Source organism: Myxine glutinosa, chromosome 9 (genome assembly GCF_964187855.1).
Source record: "Myxine glutinosa chromosome 9, kmMyxGlut1.1, whole genome shotgun sequence".
Classification (NCBI taxonomy): domain Eukaryota; kingdom Metazoa; phylum Chordata; class Myxini; order Myxiniformes; family Myxinidae; genus Myxine; species Myxine glutinosa.
Genome location: NC_136269.1, coordinates 42,781,306 through 42,802,201, shown reverse-complemented (window position 1 = coordinate 42,802,201; position 20,896 = coordinate 42,781,306). Strand labels below are relative to the sequence as shown.

At 40.8% G+C, this 20,896-nt stretch overlaps 1 protein-coding gene across 2 annotated transcripts in view; it reads left to right on the top strand.

Moving 5' to 3' along the window:
- The first annotated feature begins 3,552 nt into the window (after positions 1 to 3,552).
- LOC137416606 (cadherin-13-like) overlaps positions 3,553 to 20,896 on the top strand; it is a 77,312-nt gene continuing 59,968 nt past the window's right edge. The window contains exons 1-3 of one of the 2 annotated variants that reach the window (XR_013624522.1): positions 3,553 to 3,861; positions 5,010 to 5,085; positions 19,862 to 19,929. Coding sequence is in view for 1 of the 2 variants with exons in the window: in XM_068102251.2 (XP_067958352.2) it covers positions 3,817 to 3,861; positions 5,010 to 5,085; positions 19,862 to 19,929 (189 nt within the window). In the remaining variant the exon portion in view is untranslated. The remainder of the gene's footprint in view (positions 3,862 to 5,009; positions 5,086 to 19,861; positions 19,930 to 20,896) is intronic. The other variant, XM_068102251.2, reaches the window with a different exon arrangement.

The following is a 20,896-nucleotide window of genomic DNA, read 5'->3' as shown; positions in this document are numbered from 1 at the left end:
CAACTGGCACAAATAACTAATGTAATGTTTTAAATAAGGTGTTGTAAAAGATGCTGCATCAACGGTGGTAAACCTCCAAAAAATATTCTTTCTACAACTTTTTAAATCTTGAATTATATACTTGAACACTAGAACATAAATCACCTTATTGGAACTTTCAAAACCCTTTTGTTTAGCAGTACTTGGACAAAATATTACGGCATTTTATGTCATCTCAATCAATCAAATTTGACACTTGCAGACTGTCCGTGTCGTATTTTTCTCAAGACTGCATGGGGTAAGGTGTTCTATGAACTCTCTAGTTTGGAAACTGTAAATAACAGATTACTACTTATTTTGACTGCTTTAATGGACACCCCCAATTATTCCCACCTTCTTGTGGGGTCGGCCATGGAGGAAGCTTTGGCTAAAGTCTTTCACGAACCGGCTGGGCATGCCTGACTTTTTACTGGGAGCTGGTTAGGGCAGGAATTTATATATTTTCAGGGTGTAGGTGGAACTCGCCTATTCTTAGCGAAAGACTTCCTGGGATCTATTAACGTCTGCCAACTAATGCTAATAGATAGAACATCAGCTTATACCATTTATCCAAAGATGGTTGACTCATTTATACAACAACGCCATGCCTTCCAAGCCCAGCACCAATCTACAGTAGGGCCAAGAGTCAAACTTAGTCCGCTACCTCTGCAGCATCCTGCAGTCGGACTATCTCAAACATCTTCAGCAATCTATAACTGTCCTGGCAACGTTTCCAGTGTCTGCAGGTGAAGCAGAACGAATGAAAGGTTGAACAAATGTACACCTGCAATCAGATACACAATGACCAGGACAGATTGGTCGAGTTAATTGTACCGTTCCAATTACCAAAGTTCATGTTATTGAGAGACATCACTGATGTGCTAAAACAACTGATTGGACCTCATTATCATTCCGTGATGTGATGCACCCATTGGTTGGAAATAAACTATTCATATGTATTGTTACGGCCCGCGGTTAAGATGTTGTGTTTGCCGAGCGGAGGCCCCGCGGTCGTACAGTTTCCCCGATTCACCCGATCCCCGAACGTTGGCCAGATCGCGCCACAGATATTCAATATGGAAAACTCTAAAGTGACCGAATGTAAAGAGGAAGAAGAAGACGTACAGAAGAGTAACGGGATTTATTATTTACACACACAAGCAAAAGGAGCAGTCACGGTTATTTACAGGGAACATGGAAAAAGCAGGTGACACAGTGAAAATTACTAGCTTATCTAAACAGGCTTAACTTATACCCTTGACAGAACAAACAGAGACGGACTCACACGAATGGGGAATGGAGGCAGGAACGATTGGCTGGACCGGGAGGAAGGTTCAGCTCGGACCACAAGCTGGAAGGCTTTGCAGGGCGCACAGCAAACCGGGCCTCGTCAGGCTGGGAGCGAGCAGGGTGACGTCGTGCACTTCTCTCAAGGCTTCCCCGCGCTTCTCTTTACTCTTTGCGCACTTCTCTCTGAAGCTCGTCTCTTTGCAGAACTCAGAACTCATCTCTTTTGGGGAGCGTCCCGCGGCGGGTTATATAGGCCCCGCCCCTCAACCTTCGCGAACCTCCTCGATCGCTCTTCCTCCGCCCTCTCAAACCAAACCCCTCGTGCTTGGTTGGTTGTTCGGGGCTGGCTCACTCCTCCCCTCTATGACGAGGTGGAGACACGCCCTTCTTCTCCGAGCCTACCTCGTGGCGAATGGAGTCGCGGAGGGAACAGTTGGCAATTGCGGTTTTTGGGAATGGGAATGAAAGGGGATCTACTCTTCTTTCACTTGGTGCAATGGAGTGTCATTTTAATGGAAGACAAAGCCTTAACCTATACACAGAATAAGGAAATAAACTACTGAACAGGGATATTATAGTGTCCTGCAATGTATGCTTTATGGAATTAACTACCGGAATGCCCTTTGACCTTTATACAACAGACTGGAGCAAGGAGGGGCCAGAATCAAGCAATATTACACAACAATTTACCATACAATACAACACAATAAAAAAACACAATCCTCATTTCCGCAACAGTATTTTGTTGTTCTGTAAAAGTCGTCCCTATAGTAAGACAAATGTCCCCTCCCAAGATTTGCCCCTTGTATACCCACAACTGGCTGAAACCAGAGGCAGTTTATTTTGGAGCGGGATGTGCATTCATTGTATTATGCTTTCCGCAGTTACACGAGGAAAGAAGTTCAGCTCACCATGAGAGTATTATTGTGGCAACTTCCTGCCTTTATGGCACTAATCAGCACATGGGCACACGAGTCTAATTTGACCATTAATCCCGTCTCGTAATTGTTGCCCTTTTGCAGGAAAGCTTGGAGAAGACAGTTTTTAATGTCTTAGAAAGAGAGGAGGTGATGGCAGAGCCTTTACTCATGTTCTGCAAAGTTCTCAAAAGGTAAGCAACTCTGTCTACTCTGTCTACAGGCTACTCCATCTCTTAGCATATATATAACATCTTTTCCTTGATTTACAAACAACTAGCAACGGTACCCGCCCTACGGGTGGGGCTTCAATTGGGAGGCCCCAATGAAGAGGCAAAATATCAGAAATTGAAGGCATTTTTATTTTAAACGATTTATATAAACATCCGTTTAATCATATCACATGCAAATCATCAAAATCTAAACAGTATTTGTAAAATTTCAATCAAAGCCACATCACTGTTCATATCGGTAAATATTATTCCATTGTGTTTGGACAAACCGGAAAATTGGAAAAATTGGGAAAACAATATAGCCTATTTTACTCCAGTGGGTCCCAGGATTACCCACCCAAAATTTCGTTGCGATCGGTTCAGCCGTTTTTGCGGTACCTGGGAACGGACGGACGGACAGACAGACATTTGGTGAATTATAGTCAGATTACATACTCCTGGGTCACTTACCCTCAAATTTGCTTTACCACATTATTTTCACATGAGGAAAGTCAACATCACACTAAAAACTTTCAATGAGACCATTTGGCCCAGCATTTCTGTAGTGCACTCCGGGGTTGATTTTTGCTACAGCTTTTTACATCAATCTTATTGATGGTTTACTGAAGTCTAAATAACTTGAGCTTGAATGGTGACCCAAATTGTTTGCGTATATACGTACAAGGTGCATCTGGAAGGACGGATAAATATAGGGAAGGGATAAATACAAACATTTTAATTGGAGAAGTTTTGTGTAATACAGGACAGCTCCAATTATTATTTGAGGAGTATTTTATTTAAAAGTTCAAAAATTGCACAACATGAAGGATGTACCTATTTAATCTTGTCCAAATGATTGTGGGCTATGGTTATAGGGCTTCTGTGTTTTGCATAACCTGGTTTCTCTATTTGGGAAGAGCTGTGGGAAGGGAGAGCTTCCACCTTGTACCTGCACTTTATTAAATTTGACATTGTCCTTGAAAAACCCGTATACTTTTGGTCAAGCAGCCAAAAAATGCGCTTCGTCCAATTGCAGCCGAATAGTTAAGTCTTCTGCGATTGGACGAAGCGCACCGAGCAATGCAACCACCGACACTCCCTCGGACCAACCTTTCGCGTCTGTTCTTGCACACATCCCGACATCCCGCTGGATGCTTCGGGGTTCGCGTCCCTGCCATAGAGCAAGGGCGGTCTCAGCGACCGCGCCCAGTCGTGCCTATAAAACCCCTCCCTCCAATGTCGAGTCTCTGAACTCCCTCTTGTAACGGGCAACTGAGCCAGCGCCACTGGGAGTCGAGCGGGCAGGCTCCGCTCGTTTGCTTTGGAGCAACAAACATCCCCAAGTTTTTCTGGGCGTCCTCTCTTCGTTGTAATAGACGATGGCTGCTGGAATGAGGTTTACGGTGCTGCTCCATCTCATGCAGGTATGTTGCACCACAATGTTCTAGGGTTGGGTATATATATATAGAGGCAATGATACCATAAGTTTCTCTCCATCATAAAAATGCACAAGTCCCATATTTTGGGTCCAAATTGACGCTTCACTCTATTTACTCATTCTTTACAACTGTTTAAACTATACACCATGCTTTTACTGTTAACATGTGCTCATGTCATCAGATGACAGTGTGATGTACGGAAAGTGAACATGAACCTATACATGAACCTACAACGCTCCATGAGTGCCCGGTTCATTATCGGAAGACGTGTTCGCGTAAAAATAATTTCAAGGAATGGTACACTTTTACCTTACCTCTTGTCAAAGTTAAACTTTTCATTGTTATGAGCAGAATAAAGGGTTATCACTTTGTCACACCAACTCCCCTCCTCCCCACACCATTCCTGTCTTTTTGCGGTTGCCAAATTCTAAATTCCTGATTTTGGGGGAACAATTTGAAGTTGTAAGTTATATTTTTTTCAGAGTAAAGTATATAGATTAACTTCATACTCATCATCATCATTGTATCTTGAACTCTACATCTAGAGCATCGGTGCTTCCAAAAAAAGTTTCTTATCATTGGGTAGTTTGTCATTGCCTTCCCAGTCGTCAATCGGGGCAGGAATTTGCAATTTGTTCAGGGTGCCAAGGATAATCCGCCTACTCTTCGCAGAAGACACTGCAGGATTGTTAATGTCCATTGCAACAGCCAGTGCTGGCAGGAGATCCTTGGGATTGATGTCCATGTGGATGGGGCCCGCAATGATGGATCACCATGCCTACAAAACACCAGGGCAATGGTTTATAGCAGGTCCAGGATTCGAACCCAGGCTAAACAGCTCAAAAGTCAGTGCAGGCACCTCTAGGCCACCCTGCCAGCTCATGTAACTGATGCTACATTTGTACTATAAATGAACTTATATAACTTTTATATCAAGCAAACAAAATTGATTCATGAGTCAGGAGCCATGCTCTATTGTACTGTGTGTGACCCTGACATTCGATTTGTGTTAAGAAATGCATTGCACCCTGCAACATGAATGTCAGGGACAGAAATACGCACCGTTATCTTGAGGGTTGTGCTTTGTGAATTGTCTGCACATGGTGTTGTTCTTGCATGCCTTTTGCCCACAGGCAATGTATACGCTGGCCCATGACTCACGTTTCCTACCACTCTCTCGGTCTCACTCCCTGCTTGCGATGGATACAGGTATGCCGGCATGAGAGATCACAGTACTGCCACATGCCGCACCCTGCTTCTGAACATTTGATCTCACGCTGGTTCCGCCTCCTGTCCATGAGCTTTTGTCCGCGATATGAAGTTAACGTTTACAGCAAGTTGTTGTTTTCGAGCAATTTGTTTGTTTGCAAGCAAGTTGTTGTTTTCGAGCAATTTGTTTGTTTGCAGCAAGTTGTTGTTCTCGAGCAATTTGTTTGTTTGCAGCAAGTTGTTGTTTTCGAGCAATTTGTTTGTTTGCAGCAAGTTGTTGTTCTCGAGCAATTTGTTTGTTTGCAGCAAGTTGTTGTTCTCGAGCAATTTGTTTGTTTGCAGCAAGTTGTTGTTCTCGAGCAATTTGTTTGTTTGCAGCAAGTTGTTGTTTTCGAGCATTTTGTTTGTTTGCAGCAAGTTGTTGGTTTCGAGCAATTTGTTTGTTTGCAGTAAGTTGTTGTTTTCGAGCAATTTGTTTGTTTGCAGCAAGTTGTTGTTTTCGAGCAATTTGTTTGTTTGCAGCAAGTTGTTGTTTTCAAGCAATTTGTTTGTTTGCAGCAAGTTGTTGTTTTCAAGCAATTTGTTTGTTTGCAGAAAGTTGTTGTTTTCAAGCAATTTGTTTGTTTGCAGCAAGTTGTTGTTTTCGAGCAATTTGTTTGTTTGCAGCAAGTTGTTGTTTTCGAGCAATTTATTTGTTTGCAGCAAGTTGTTGTTTTCGAGCAATTTGTTTGTTTGCAGCAAGTTGTTGTTTTCGAGCAATTTGTTTGTTTGCAGCAAGTTGTTTTTGAGACCCTATGAGTCTGTGAGATTACAACATTCACATCATCATTATATTGCATCCCAAGCGTTCTATCACAATTATTTGTTATTTAATCTCGCTTTACTGGAAATGCTCAGTTTGCGTATCTGAGAAACCCAGTAACAAAAAGCCCGATCGCACAATCACATTGTATACTTATGGCAGATTATTAGCAGGAAGGCAAAAACCTTGAGAAACATCTCGAACTAGGCCATGAGATAGAGTTTACTCTTTGTCTGAAATAATGGCGGTTCTTTGAGGGATTTCAGAGACATGCATTCATTCCATTGATTGCAAGGATATGATAGCAGAGACAAGATAGCAAGGTAACGAGAGGAAATGTCGATTCACGACTGGGTATTTAACCTGTGACAATAAACGTGACTGTTGCACATTGAGCCTTTGGGTCATGAGCTTTGGTAATACTTTGTTGGTGATTTTCTCTGCAATCCATTAAGAATTGAATAGTAAACACGATTGTCTGGCAGAATGGTGAAGTAATTGTCAGTTTTATGTCAAAGGTATCAAAGGTAAGGCATGGCCTGCTGGCATATAGTGGATATGGGCCCACTTTGAAATTTGTTCAAAACGGACGTCATTTCCAAGATGACTACCAAATGTTCTTACAATCTCCACTTTTATTAATATATGGCTTATAAATCTCACAATTAACATTGTGTTTGGTTCATATTAATATAATTTGTATGGGAGAAGCTGGGAATAAAATGAAAACATGATTTTTATAGTCAAATATGTTTAACCCTTGAACACTTATATAATCTTTACTTCATACGGAGTAATTTGTGCAACCTACCTGATATAATAGAAAACAAGAATAGTCAAGTACTTTTGTGTTTTGTATAGCTGGATAGACATTTCAATTATTTGTATGTATATACCATATATACATGTACTGTATATATACATTCATATACAGTCGTGGCGAAAAATATTGGCACCCTTGCACTTTTCTCAAATGCACAATTTCTTCCAGAAAATTGTTGAAATAAAAAAATATTTTGGTATCCACATATGTATTTTTTTGGATTGCAGTGGAACAAAGCAAAAAAAGGTGAAAAATACTAAATCATAGCTTATTCCACACAGAAATCCTAAAATGGCCCGGACAATATTATTGGCACCTTTTAGAAGTTGTTAGAAATAATTAGATTTCAAGCAGGTGATACTCCTTTACTTTGGAATTGAACTCACCTGTGGCGATTTGCAGGTTCTTGCAATATAAAAATCACTCATTCAACCAGTTTGAATAGAGAAAAGGAGCCATTCTGCTGTTTTTTGTCACTGTGTGTACCGTAATGAGCATAGAGAAAGGAAAGAAAACCAGAGAATTGTCTGAGAAGGTCAGACACAAATTGTAGCCAAGCATGGACAATCTCAAGGCTACAAGTCCATCTCCAGAGACCTTGATGTTCCTGTGTCCACTGTACGCAATGTTATCAGGAAGTTTAAGGCCCCTGGCACTGTAGCCAACCTCCCTGGATGTGGCCGCAAGAGAAAACTTGATTGCAGCGAAGGATTGTTAGAATGGTGGAGAAAGCACCTTGATCAACTGCCAAATAGATTCAAGCTGACCTTCAGACACAAGGTACGACAGTTTCAACTCGCACCATGCATCACCAGCTCAATGAAGGGGGTTCTATGATAGGAGACCCAGAAGGACCCCACTGCTAACAAAGCCCGACTGGAGTTTCCCAAAACACACTTGAACAAGCCAAAACGCATTTGGCCTGCCACACAATTTGTGGGTCCATCACGTGTTCTGAGGTCGTATTCCCAGCAGAACCTCCGGTGGGTGTCTACATATGATTAGGCTCACACCGCAGAGCCACCACTTTTGTCTTCTGCTCCAATGTCAATGGCTTACAGAGCTACGGAGCGAGAAACCCCAGAAAACAAATACCACGATAACACCACCAAACCCTGAAAAGGAAAATGGCATGTCAAAAAACAAAATAAATGGCAGGAAGTCAAAGTTGTATCAATCTTTTTGAAACACATATATACACACAGAGAGAGAGAGAGAGAAAGAGAAATAGAAAGAGAAAGAGAAAGAGAAAAAGAGAAAAAGAGAAAAAGAGAAAGAGAGAAAGAGAGAAAGAGAAAGAGAAAGAGAGAGAGAAAGAGAAAGAGAAAGAGAAAGAGAAAGAGAAAGAGAGAGAGAAGGAGAAGAAGGAGAGAGAAAAGGAGAGATAGGAGAGAGAATGAAGGAGAGAGAATGAAGGGGAGATGGAGCAGCATATGTGGGTATAGAGGGACATACAGTCACGTGAAAAAGTAAGTACACCCCATGTAAAGTTTTGACTTTTTCAACATATTTCAACATACAGCTATTTTATCTTCATTTCAACAATATTGGGAGATAAAGGTGATATAATATAAGAAATATCATGAAACATTTACATTTTGTAGTCCATTGTATAATTTAAATAAACATAAATGCAAATTTCGCATGTGGAAAAAGTAAGTACACCCTTGGCTCTAATAGGTGGTATTGCCCCCTTTGGCAGAAACAACCTCAAGTAGGCGTTTCTTATAACTGTCTAACAGTCTCTGACATCGACTGGGACAAATTTTTTTGCCCACTCCTCCATGCAGAATTCTTTCAGCTGTGCGATGTTTGAGGGGTTTCTTGCATGCACAGCTCGTTTCAAATCCCCCCACAACATCTCGATGGGATTTAGATCCGGGCTTGGACTTGGCCATTCCAGAACCCTCCATTTCTTTCTTTTCAGGCATTCCTTGGTGGATTTACGGGTATGTTTAGGGTCGTTGTCATGTTGCAAGGTCCACCTTCGGTTGAGCTTCTACTTTCCGACAGATGGCCTCACATTATCCTCAAGCACCCTCTGGTACAATGAAGAATTCATCGTGGATTCTATGATGGTGAGCTGCCCAGGCCCTGATGCAGCATAGCTGCCCCAAACCATAATATTTCCACCACCATGCTTTACAGTTGGTATCAGGTTCTTGTGGTCAAATGCTGTCTTTGGTTTTTGCCAAACATGTCTTCTGGTACTGTGGCCAAATAGCTCCACCTTTGACTCATCTGCCCAGAGCACATTGTTCCAGAAGTGCTGGTCTTTGCCTAGATGTTCATTGGCAAACTTTAGTCTTGCCCTGATGTTCTTTCTGGACAGCAAAGGTTTCCTCCTGGCACACATCCCATGTAGATCAAATTTGTGCAGCCTCTTTCTCATGGGAGACTCGTGCACTTTGACATCAACAGTGGCAAGAGCTACCTGTAGGTCCCGTGATGACATTCTGGGGTTCTTAGAGACTTCTTTCAGCATCTTGCGGTCTGCTCTCGGGCTGAACTTGCTGGGGTGGCCTGGCCTGAACAAGTTGGCAGTTTTTTGGAATCTTCTCCACTTGTAGATGATCTTCCGGACAGTCGAATGATTGATTTCAAATTGTTTGGAGATTTTTAAATCCCTTCCCAGACTCGTAGGCATCTATAACCTTCTTTCTGAAGGCCTCAGAGAGCTCTTTTGATCTAGGCGTGGTGACGCCACACACTTCAACAACAAAGAGCAAACCAAACTAAATGTCTGAGGTTTAAATAAGACAGGTTCCATCCAAGATCCTCTCTAACGATGTTCTAATCATTTGCACCTGAGCTGGTGCACCTGATTCTAATTATTAGGTATTTGAAGTAGTGATAAATGAAGGGGTGTACTTACTTTTTCCACATGCGAAATTTGCATTTATGTTCATTTAAATTATACAATGGACTACAAAATGTAAATGTTTCATGATATTTGTTATATTATATCACCTTTATCTATCAATATTGTTGAAATGAAGATCAAATAGCTGTATGTTGAAATATGTTGAAAAAGTCAAAACTTTACATGGGGTGTACTTACTTTTTCACGTGACTGTATATAGACTATGGTGTCTGTGAAACATCATTCTCCTGAAGATTTAATTTTTGCTCTGGAACTCTGGGTGAAACAGCAAGCAGCTAAATTTAGCACAGATAAATCCTGCTGCACATATTCAACGAATGCTTGTTCCAACACCACTGTGCAAACTTAAGTTGGCAGGTTCGAGGTGTTGTGGTCTTTGATAGCAAAGTGTTCGTAAGGAAGAGTCGAGTTCAGCCACATGCATACATGAGTGTGCCTCCTGCAGTTCCTGTTATACTTTTTGTTCAAACTTCACTTGATGGTGACGGCTAGTGCTATTACTTACTCTCAGTAAAATTTTAAAGAAATATATACTCAACACTTCCAAATTATTTGGAAATATTTATTTTCAATAATGTATTCTGCCAGACACTTGGAAAAAGGTGGCCATTTTGAAAAAAAAAATGGTCAAGTGTGTGTCTATCCAATATTTTCAGTAGGTCGGCATGGTCTGTCGCTCTGCCACATTTGCTACTATTAACACAAATGTGCATTAACACTATTCACACACACACACACACAGTGTATATATATATATATATATATATATATATATATATATATATATATATATGTATATATATATATATATATATATATATATATATATATATATATATATATATATATATATATATATATATATATATATACACCAAAAGTATTATATATGTGTATATGATTTAGCCAGGGCTTGAACCACCGACCTACCAAACGTGAAGTGGATGCTCTAACCATTTCACCACCGAGTCTGGGTCTACGTCACTATAATAAGAATATAATTGAGGAAACGTGCTATATAAAATCCAGGAAGATCCAAACTTTTTAAGTGAATGCTCAGTGCAAGCAAGATGCTTCACCAAGTACCATTAAGAGCCTTGAAAAATAAATTGTAGACCTTTGGTTGCAGAATCGTGAAAGCCAAAGTGGGCTTTGAAACACATGACTGTGCTTGGAGAGCGCACAAAGCATGCTCTATGTGCATGTCGCATGCTCGATATATACGGCTGCTCTCCATCCCAGAGGTTAAAATTCTCTTTTGATTATTTCATTTAAACACAGACGTCATTACTTCACTCTCTTTTGCAGTTGAGTGAACTTTCATAAAGTTTTAGAAAGTGAATAGCTGAAACTTGGAATCATGTGTTGGACACCGCCTCCGACATCACGAGTCACACTTTCCATGCTCCTTTTACTAAGCAGCATTTCTGCAGGGTTGGTGTTATTTATTCCATATCGTGTACTTGGCTCCCTCCCCTTCTTTTTACGAGCATGTGGATGCAAGGCCGACTCCGACAATGAGTTTCATGCTTTATTCATTATGGATAGAAATGTGGTTGATGTGAGTGAAAAGTGCTGCTGATTAGTTTTTCATTCCAACATTACTATCACGGGAGTTGTGACTGAAGCGTAAGGTGCTGAAGGATACGAGAGGGATGCTCAGGCAAAGAAATACCGATGCTTACATCCCACCGATTTGTTCCAACCTTTATGAATCAGAGGCCCCATGGGAATCATTCTTGAGCCGCTCCCAGTTACAAGGTTCCTGAAAGTGTCTCACAAGAACTCCTAAATGGGAAGTTGAAGTGGACCCATGAATCCCACTGTGGTTCCTTAAGCTTAAGGAGCAGCTCTCTTCTGTTTGTAAGAAAAAACTGTTTCATTCTCATGCAGGTACTTGTCCTTAATGTACATTTGATTTGTAGTTTATGAGACCGTCAGATCTAGAAATTAGATGGGTGATCATTTTACAACCACAAATTCTATCCCAGACAGCTCACATTCTTAAATGGGTTTTCAAATATTTATTTAAGTAGGACTGCATCATATATGTGCATATGTATGTATATGATATGAAGTCGTGGCCAAAAATATTGACACCCTAACACTTTTTTCAAATAAAACACCATTTATTCCAGAAAATTGTTGAAATTAAAAAATATTTTGGTATCCACAAATGTATTTCTTTGATTTCCAGTGGAACAAAACAAAAAAAGCTGAAAAAAATACTAAATCTTAGCTTATTCCACACAGAAATCCTAAAATGGCCTGGACAATATTATTGGCACCTTTTAGAAGTTGTTAGAAATAATTAGATTTCAAGCAGCTGATTATCCTTTACTTCGGAATTGAACTCACCTGTGGTGAGTTGCAGGTTCCTGCAATATAAAAAATCACTCATTCAACCAGTTTGAATAGAGAAAAGGAGTCATTCTGCTGTTTTGTGTCACTGTGTGTACCGCAATGAGCATGGACAAAAGAAAGAAAACGAGACAATTGTCTGAGGAGGTCAGACAAAAGATTGTAGCCAAGCATGGGCAATCTCAAAGCTACAATTCCATCTCCAGAGACCTTGATGTTCCTGTGTCCACCGTACACAATGTTATCAGGAAGTTTAAGGCCCATTGCTCTGCAGCCCACCTCCCTGGACATGGCCACAAGAGAAAACTTGATCGAAGATTGCAGCGAAGGATTGCTTGAATGGTGGAGAAAGCACCTCGATCAACTGCCAAACAGATTCAAGCTGACCTTCAGATACAAGGAACGCCAGTTTCAACTCGCACCATCCGTCGCCAACTCGATGAAAGGGGGTTCTATGGCAAGAGACCCAGGAGGACCCCACTGCTAAGAAAGCCTGACTGGAGTTTGCCAACACTCCTGAACAAGCCAAAATACTTCTGGGAGAATGTCTTGTGGACAGATGAGACCAAATTAGAGCTTTTTGGAAAAGCACATCATCTCTATGTTTACAGAAAACAAAATGAAGCCTTCAAAGAAAAGAACACCTTCCCTACAGTCAAACATGGAGGAAGTTCAGTGATGTTTTGGCGTTTCTGTGCTGCCTCTGGCACTGGGTGCCTTGAATGTTTGCACGGCATCATGAAATCGGGAGATTACAAGGCATTTTGGAGCACAATGGTCAACCCAGTGTCATGGGTCTTGCAGCAGGACAATGACCCCAAACACACTTCAAAAAGCACCCAGGAATGGTTGAAGACAAAACACTGGAATGTTCTGAAGTGGCCAGCAATGAGTCCAGATCTAAATCCCATTGAACACCTGTGGGGAGATCTGAAAACAGCAGTTGGGAGAAGGCACCCTTCAAATCTGGGAGAACGGAAGCAGTTTGCACAAGAAGAGTGGGCCAAACTGCCAGTAGAGAAGTGTAGGAAGCTCATTCATGGCTATAGGAAGCGCTTGACTGCAGTTATTTTGTCCAAAGGTTGTGCTACCAAATATTTAATCTAGGGTGTCAATAATTTTGTCAATGCCATTTCCTTTTCTTTTCTGATATAAAAAGATATATTAAGTTCTGAATCAAAAACAAAGGTTCTGTAATATTGACAGTGAAATAAAGAATTGTGGAGACCAAATACTTTTGTCAATTCAACTTATTTTAAGAGAAAATTGTGAGTTATTTGAAAAAAGTGCAAGGGTGCCAATATTTTTGGCCACGACTATATATGTACTGTTTATCTGACCAAAGGGCCAAAATATGGCTTCAGAAACCTATGTAGGTTGACTGATAAAGTTAGCAGTATAGCAGCTGACACTGCATCCACCATGATGGTTCTTGGTTACCAATTCAATTTGGAGATGCTCGGTGTATATACTACCTCATTGAACAGCATCTTAACTTACCTTTTAGCTTTATGTTTATAGTATATTATATATTATAGTATGACCGAGCCATTCTGGCCCTGTGAGCTAGGATGTATGTGTTTTTGTATGACCATGAGCCTTGACATTAAGGCCTTGGCACATGTGTATTTGTTTTAACAAGCGTTTTTGACAATCAATTTGGTAATGGGGCTGAGGTAACCATGATAGTTTTGTTATAATATATCGTGTTTTACCTTTATCTATAAAAAGGCATCTCTCAGCAGAGATGGCTTGAGCGTCAGAAATATTCATGGGATGATTCCTTTCCTCGGGCAGTGGGATGACTCAGGCAGATGAAAAATGCTTCAAATGTGCAGTAGGCTAACTGATGCTGGGGTTAGGGTAGGGTGAGGGTTAGGACCACTGCATTCGGCAGTGGGTGGTTCTCTTTTCCGCAGACAATTAGCTGGTTTGCCAACTTGATTTACTGTGTATAAATAATTATGACTGTTTGTGTGTGTATGTATGTATATATATATATATATATATATATATATATATATATATATATATATATATATATATATATATATATATACATACATACACAGTATATATATATACAGTTGTGGCCAAAAATATTGGCACCCTTGACCCTTTTTTCAAATCACTCATAATTTTCTCTAAAAACATATTGAAATTGACAAAAGTATTTGGTCTCCACAATTCTTTCTTTCACTGTTAACATTACAGAACCTTTGTTTTTGATTCAGAACATAATATATCCTTTTAAATCAGAAAATAAAAAGAAATGGAATTGACAAAAATATTGACACCCTCGACTTAATATTTGGTAGCACGGCCTTTGGACAAAATAACTGCAGTCAATCGCTTCCTATAGCCATGAATGAGCTTCCTACACTTCTCTATTGGCAGTTTGTCCCACTCTACTTGTGCAAACTGCTCCAGTTCTCCCAGATTTGTAGGGTGCCTTCTTCCAACTGCTGTTTTCAGATCTCTCTACAGGTGTTCAATGGGATTTAGATCTGGATTCATTGCTGGAAACTTCAGAACTGTCCAGCGTTTTGTCTTGAACCATTCCTGGGTGCTTTTTGAAGTGTGTTTGGGGTCATTGTCCTGCTGCAAGACCAATGACCTTCGACGGAGACCCAGTTTTCTGACACTGGGTTGAACATTGCGCTGCAAAATGCCTTGGTAATCTCCTGATTTCATGATGCCATGCACACATTCAAGGCACCCAGTGCCAGAGGCAGCACAGCAACCCCAAAACATCACTGAACCTCCCCAAAAACATGTCGAGCTTTCTTATGTCTCTCTCTCAGCAGTGGGGTCCTCCTGAGTCTCCTACCATAGAACCCCCTTTAATTGAGTTGGCGACGGATTGTGCGAGTTGAAACTGTCATACCTTGTGTCTGAAGGTCAGCTTGAATCTGTTTGGCAGTTGATCAAGGTTCTTTCTCCACCATTCGAACAATCCTTCGCTGCAATCTTTGATCAGGTTTTCTCTTGTGGCCACGTGCAGGAAGGTTGGCTACAGTGCCATGGGCCTTAAATGTCCTGATAACATTGCGTATGGCGGACACAAGAACATCAACGTCTCTGGAGATGGACTTACAGCCTTGAGTTTGTCCATGCTTGTGTCTGACCTCCTCAGACAATTGTCTGGTTTTCTTTCCTTTCTCCATGCTCATTACGGTACACAGTGACACAAAACAGCAGAATGACTCCTTTTCTCTATTCAATCTGGTTGAATGAGTTCTTTTTATATTGCAGGCACCTGCAACTCACCACAGGTGAGTTCAATTCCAAAGTAAAGGAGTATCACCTGCTTGAAATCTAATTAGCTCTAACAACTTCTAAAAGGTGCCAATAATATTGTCCGGGCCATTTTAGGATTTCTGTGTGGAATAAGCTAAGATTTATTAATTTTTTCAGCTTTTGTTGTTTTGTTCCACTGCAAACCAAAGAAATACATATGTGGATACCAAAATATTTTTTTATTTCAACAAATTTCTGGAAGAAATGGTGCATTCTTTGAAAGAAGTCTAAGGGTGCCAATATTTTTGCCCACGACTGTATATACAGTGCGTATCAAAAAAAAAGGGAATCCGAATTCAAGGGGTTAATATGCAAAGGTTATATATTTTGACAATTGACATGTGGTTTACTCATTAAGAGGAGATCCTCAGCTTTCCATTGATACCTTCCATGCATCATTGCTGTCACATGACCGAGTACATGTTCATTGAAAATGACAAGTTCAAATCGCATTTTAAAAAGTTTGGCTAATCGATGCAAGTCAGGATAATTGGTGCAAAATGAACGTCAGATGTGAACTTTTCTCAGGAATGATTGGCCTTTATGCACCCACACCTTCAACATGTCCACCTGCCCTTTCAACACAAAGCTCACAGCGGCGTAGCATGCCCTGAACTGCTCGTCTCACCATAGCCGGGTCATTGCGCAAAGCATCCACTTCATGTCGAATACGGCCCTGCATTTCGTCAAGATCACGGGGAGGAGTTACGAACACCTTGTTCTTTAAATGTCCCCAAAGGAAATAATCACATGGTGTGAGGTCAGGTGATCTTGGCGGCCATTCCACTGCATGGTTGAGGCCAATGACTTGGTCTCCAAAGAGTTCCCTCAGTCGATCTCGGACAGCGATAAGACGATGTGCTGGGGTGCCCTCTTGGGCCCACCAGAGATATCTGAAGACACCACGAACCTGTCGCTCAAAGTTCTCCTCCAGCTGCAGTAAAACTTCATCATTGATCATCTGCAGATACCTGTTACCATTGACATTCCTTTGAAAGAAAAATGGTCCGATCACCTGACCACTTCCGCAAAGTCCCAACCAAACAGTCCACTTTTGTCGATTCATGTTGGTGTCAAAATTAAATTCTGGGGGTTGTCCTGTCAGTGCATATCCAAGAACATTATGGGTATTGACCTTGCCGTCCATGGCGAAAGCAGCTTCGTCGCCGATAATGAGATACCGCAGGAAATTGACATCTGCTTCGCAACGTGCTATCAACCATCCGGCAAGCACCAGCCTCCTGGCAAAACCCCCTGGCATAAGCTGATGCCGGATGTGAATCCGTTATGGATGTTGGTGGAGGTCCAGTCTTGTGATTCGGTTGAATGTTGCCAAAGGCAATCCCGTCCCATTTCGTCTTGCGCTGGTATCCCTAGGATGCTCCAAAACTTGCTGCCTTACTGCTGCAATGTTCATTTCCGATCGCCCAGTGCGCCTCCTACCAGAATTGTCCTTGTTGCGGTTCAGGCTAGTGTCATGCTCTTGGTATTTTCTAACATTCGCCCAGATGGTTTCGGCTGCTGGAGGATCCGGTTCTGGGAAACGTTCCCTGAACGTATCACGGGTTCGCTGCAAACTTCCAGTTTGGTGAAAGGTTGTAACCACGAAGGTCCGCTGTTCAGTCGTAAGTTGAACCATCTTTTCAATGACTCAGACTGTCTCTAAACCCATACACTGTAGGCCCATCTTAAATACCCATCTTAAACAAAGGATGACGCAGCCGACGATTACCAGACCAGCTTAACAATTTTACATAATCGACTTGGCAGTCGACAAGTAATGCGTCCATTTAAAACTGTCTTGCACCGATTAGCCAAACTTGTAAAAATGCGATTTGAACTTGTCATTTTCAATGAACATGTACTCAGTCATGTGTGACAGCAATGATGCATGAAAGGCATCAATGGAAAGCTGAGGATCTCCTCATAATTGGTAAACCACATTAAAATTGTCAAACTAAATAACCTTTGCAAATTAACCCCTTGAATTCAGATTACCTTTTTTTTGATACACACTGTATAATGTATATATATATATATATATATATATATATATATATATATATAGGCACACACACAGTATATATACACAGGGTGTTCTTAACAGATCCAGACAACTTTCGTTGTTAATATATTTAGAACCGCAAATTATACTACCCTTTGGTTTATATGATACAGAAACTCATAAAGTTATGTGCACACCATCAATACACTTCAATATGAGCTCTGTTTTTTTGCGCACAAGGCGCATCAAGGCGGTACATGAGGTCTTGTCATGTCCGGCTCAGCATGTTTGCGTCCACCAGTGCGCATGCAGCTGTGATCCGAGAACGAAGATCCTGCAGGCTTGCCACGTAGGTGTTGTAGACATCTTTGACAAACCCCCACAGAAAAAAATAATGGGGGGTTATGTCTGGTGATTGTGGGGGTCAAGCTGTTGGTCCATCTCAGACAATCTAACAACGTGGAAATTTTTCATTCAGGATGGCTCGAACGACTAAGGCCCAATGACGGGGAGCGCTGGCCTGTTGAAAAATTATACCTGGTTGCAGGTCTTCAATTTGTGGGAAGGCGAATCCTTCAACATGTTCATGTAAATTATTGAGGTCACTGTATCCTCCGCAAAGAAAAACGGACCCACCAAGCGGTCATGGAGGCGGCCACACCACACATTGACCTTTGGACTGTCACATATGTGTTCAATGACAACGTGCGGGTTTTCAGATCCTCACATTGTGCCGGTTGACCTTCCCCTATTCATGAAAGCAAGCTTTCTCTGTGAACATGATCTCTTTCAGGTAATCTTCATCATCTTCTATGCGATGAAGCATTTCCAAGGCAAATGCCTTCCGTTTGGGTCCGTCATTTGGTTTGGGTTCCTGTAGAATCTGCACCCTATGGGCTTAAAGCTTCAGTCTTTTATACAAAATCCTGTGTACAGTGTTGGTTGGTAGTCCCAGTTCTCTGGATGGGTGTTGGATTGATTTTCTAGGACTTTGTTGAAATGTTTCACGCACTCGTTCAACGTCTGCTGCACTTGTATTTACTCGACCAGTACTTTTCTGTGTCTGAAAACTTCCAGTCTCTTTAAACCTCTTGGAGCACTCTCTGATACTAGTTGAAGATGGTGGATTCCTTCCATACCCTGTATGGAAATTACTCTGAACTTGAGTGTCGGATCTCGTTTCTATGAACCATTTGACGCACTGAGCTTTCTCCTGTGGAGTCGCCATTTTCTTTTACATTAAACCACCAGAAAATAAATAAAACTTTGAGTTTCTGTATCATATAAAACAAAGGGTGTCATTGATTCATTTGTAGTACTAAACATATTAACAACCAAAGTTTTCCAGGTCTTTTTGGAACAAGCATATACTCGTGGGGTATGCTTACACATTGTAAGCAATCAAAACCGTGCTTTGTACGTACGTGCATAATAAGTAGAAGCTTTATGATTATAGGCAAGCATCACTGATCTGCTGCTAGATATTGATTGTGGTTTTTATTTCACAGTTTACAGTTATATAAATTACAATTTTCAAATGCTAAATATCGATTGAGGGCTTGCTTGTTTTTACGAACACTTTTACGTTTTTTTTTTACATAAATTTTCATTTACAAACGCTTTTTCTTCTTTTTCATTTGCAGACATTATTGTCCTGTTTATATAACTGTTTACAATTATAGAAATGTCAATTTTCAAATGATAGATATCAATTGAGGTTTTTTTTTTTTTTTAACGGATGCTTTTACGGTTTTCGACTTAAATTTTCATTTATGGATGCTTTTTCTTCTTTTCATTTACGGACACATTATTGTCATATTTATTTCACAGCTTACAGTTCTAGAAATTATAATTTTCTAATTTTTGAGGTTTTTTTTTGTTAACGGGCGCTTTTACGGTTTTTTGCATAAAGTTTCATTTATCGACGCTTTCCGACGGTTCTGTGATTTTTCCCAGTGTATCAGCTTCGATTTCCATCGGCATAATGGTTAGAATGAGGTTTATATAATATATCCATATATATATATATATATATATATATATATATATATATATATATATATATATATATATATATATATATATATATATATATATATATATATATATATATACATATATATATATATATATATAAGTATTTAAAATTACAAAGGTAATTCCAGCTGAAGATGCAATGGGCGGAGCCTGTGGAAGACACAGAATTGTTGAGGGTAATCCACTCAATGCTGATAAAGGCCAGCAAGCCAGAAACGTGTCCATGGATTGATTCCCAAGTGATGGACTGGCATCACTAAAAATGGTACTTCATTGACTTGTGGGTTGTAGTGATAGCAGCTAACACTGCTTGTGTGCAGTAGGTGGTTCTATGAGGCCCAAATACATTATGCCAGCAAATCGTTGAAAAAGTAGAGTTATCTGAGAATTTAGTGGATTCAAAAATACATGGAAGTTGTATAAAATGCATCCTGCATGTATCAATTCATATTTGAAGTATTATTGTCAATTTGGTGTCAAGATAATTCAGTGGATTGTCATATGCTCTATCAAGATATGATTGTCGTGCTTGCACACTCTAGCTTAATCCTGTTCTATCCGCAGACAGATGTCCGGACTGCGAGGAGACGCAGCAAGGGGAGTTCAGCAACCTACTGGAAACAGAGAGCAATGTAAGAATACCAATCTCTGAATTGGACATACTAGGGCATGCCCGTACTATATATATATCTAAAATTATATCCCCCCCCCTCTATTTACATGAAATGGTTTGGTCCATTCGCAAAGCCAAAGCGAACGGCTTGCGAGTACGGTGACAATCCCCCCCCCCCCTCTATTTACATGAAATGGTTTGGTCCATTCGCAAAGCCAAAGCGAACGGCTTGCGAGTACGGTGACAATCCCCCCCCTCTATTTACATGAAATGGTTTGGTCCAAAGCGAACGGCTTGCGAGTACGGTGACAATCCCCCCCCTCTATTTACATGAAATGGTTTGGTCCAAAGCGAACGGCTTGCGGAGTTTGGTAAAGAAATCGCCATAGCTCGGTAACGACTTCTCCGATTAATATGAAACCTTGAAAAGGCACATCCTCAGGTCCCCAGCAATATACCTGGCAAGTTTCAAGTATATCGGACCCGTGGTTGTCGAGAAACAGCGGTCACAGACAAACACACAGACACACACACATACACACACATACACACATACACACACACACAGAGATTACTGGAATTATAGATAGACTAGGACGTGCCCGTACGTGGGTGCCCGTTCCTTGCCAAAAAAAAAAAAAAAAAGTAACGACCACAGAACCCCCCCCTCTATTTACATGAAATGGTTTGGTCCATTCGCAAAGCCAAAGCGAACGACCACAGAACCCCCCCCCTCTATTTACATGAAATGGTTCGGTCCATTCGCAAAGCCAAAGCGAACGGCTTGCGTTACTTTTACTAATAGCTCGGTAACTACTTCTCCGATTAATATGAAACCTTGAAAAGGCACATCCTCGGGTCCCCAGCAATATACCTGGCAAGTTTCAAGTATATCGGACCCGTGGTTGTCGAGAAACAGCGGTCACAGACAAACACACAGACACACACACATACACACACACATACACACATACACACACACACAC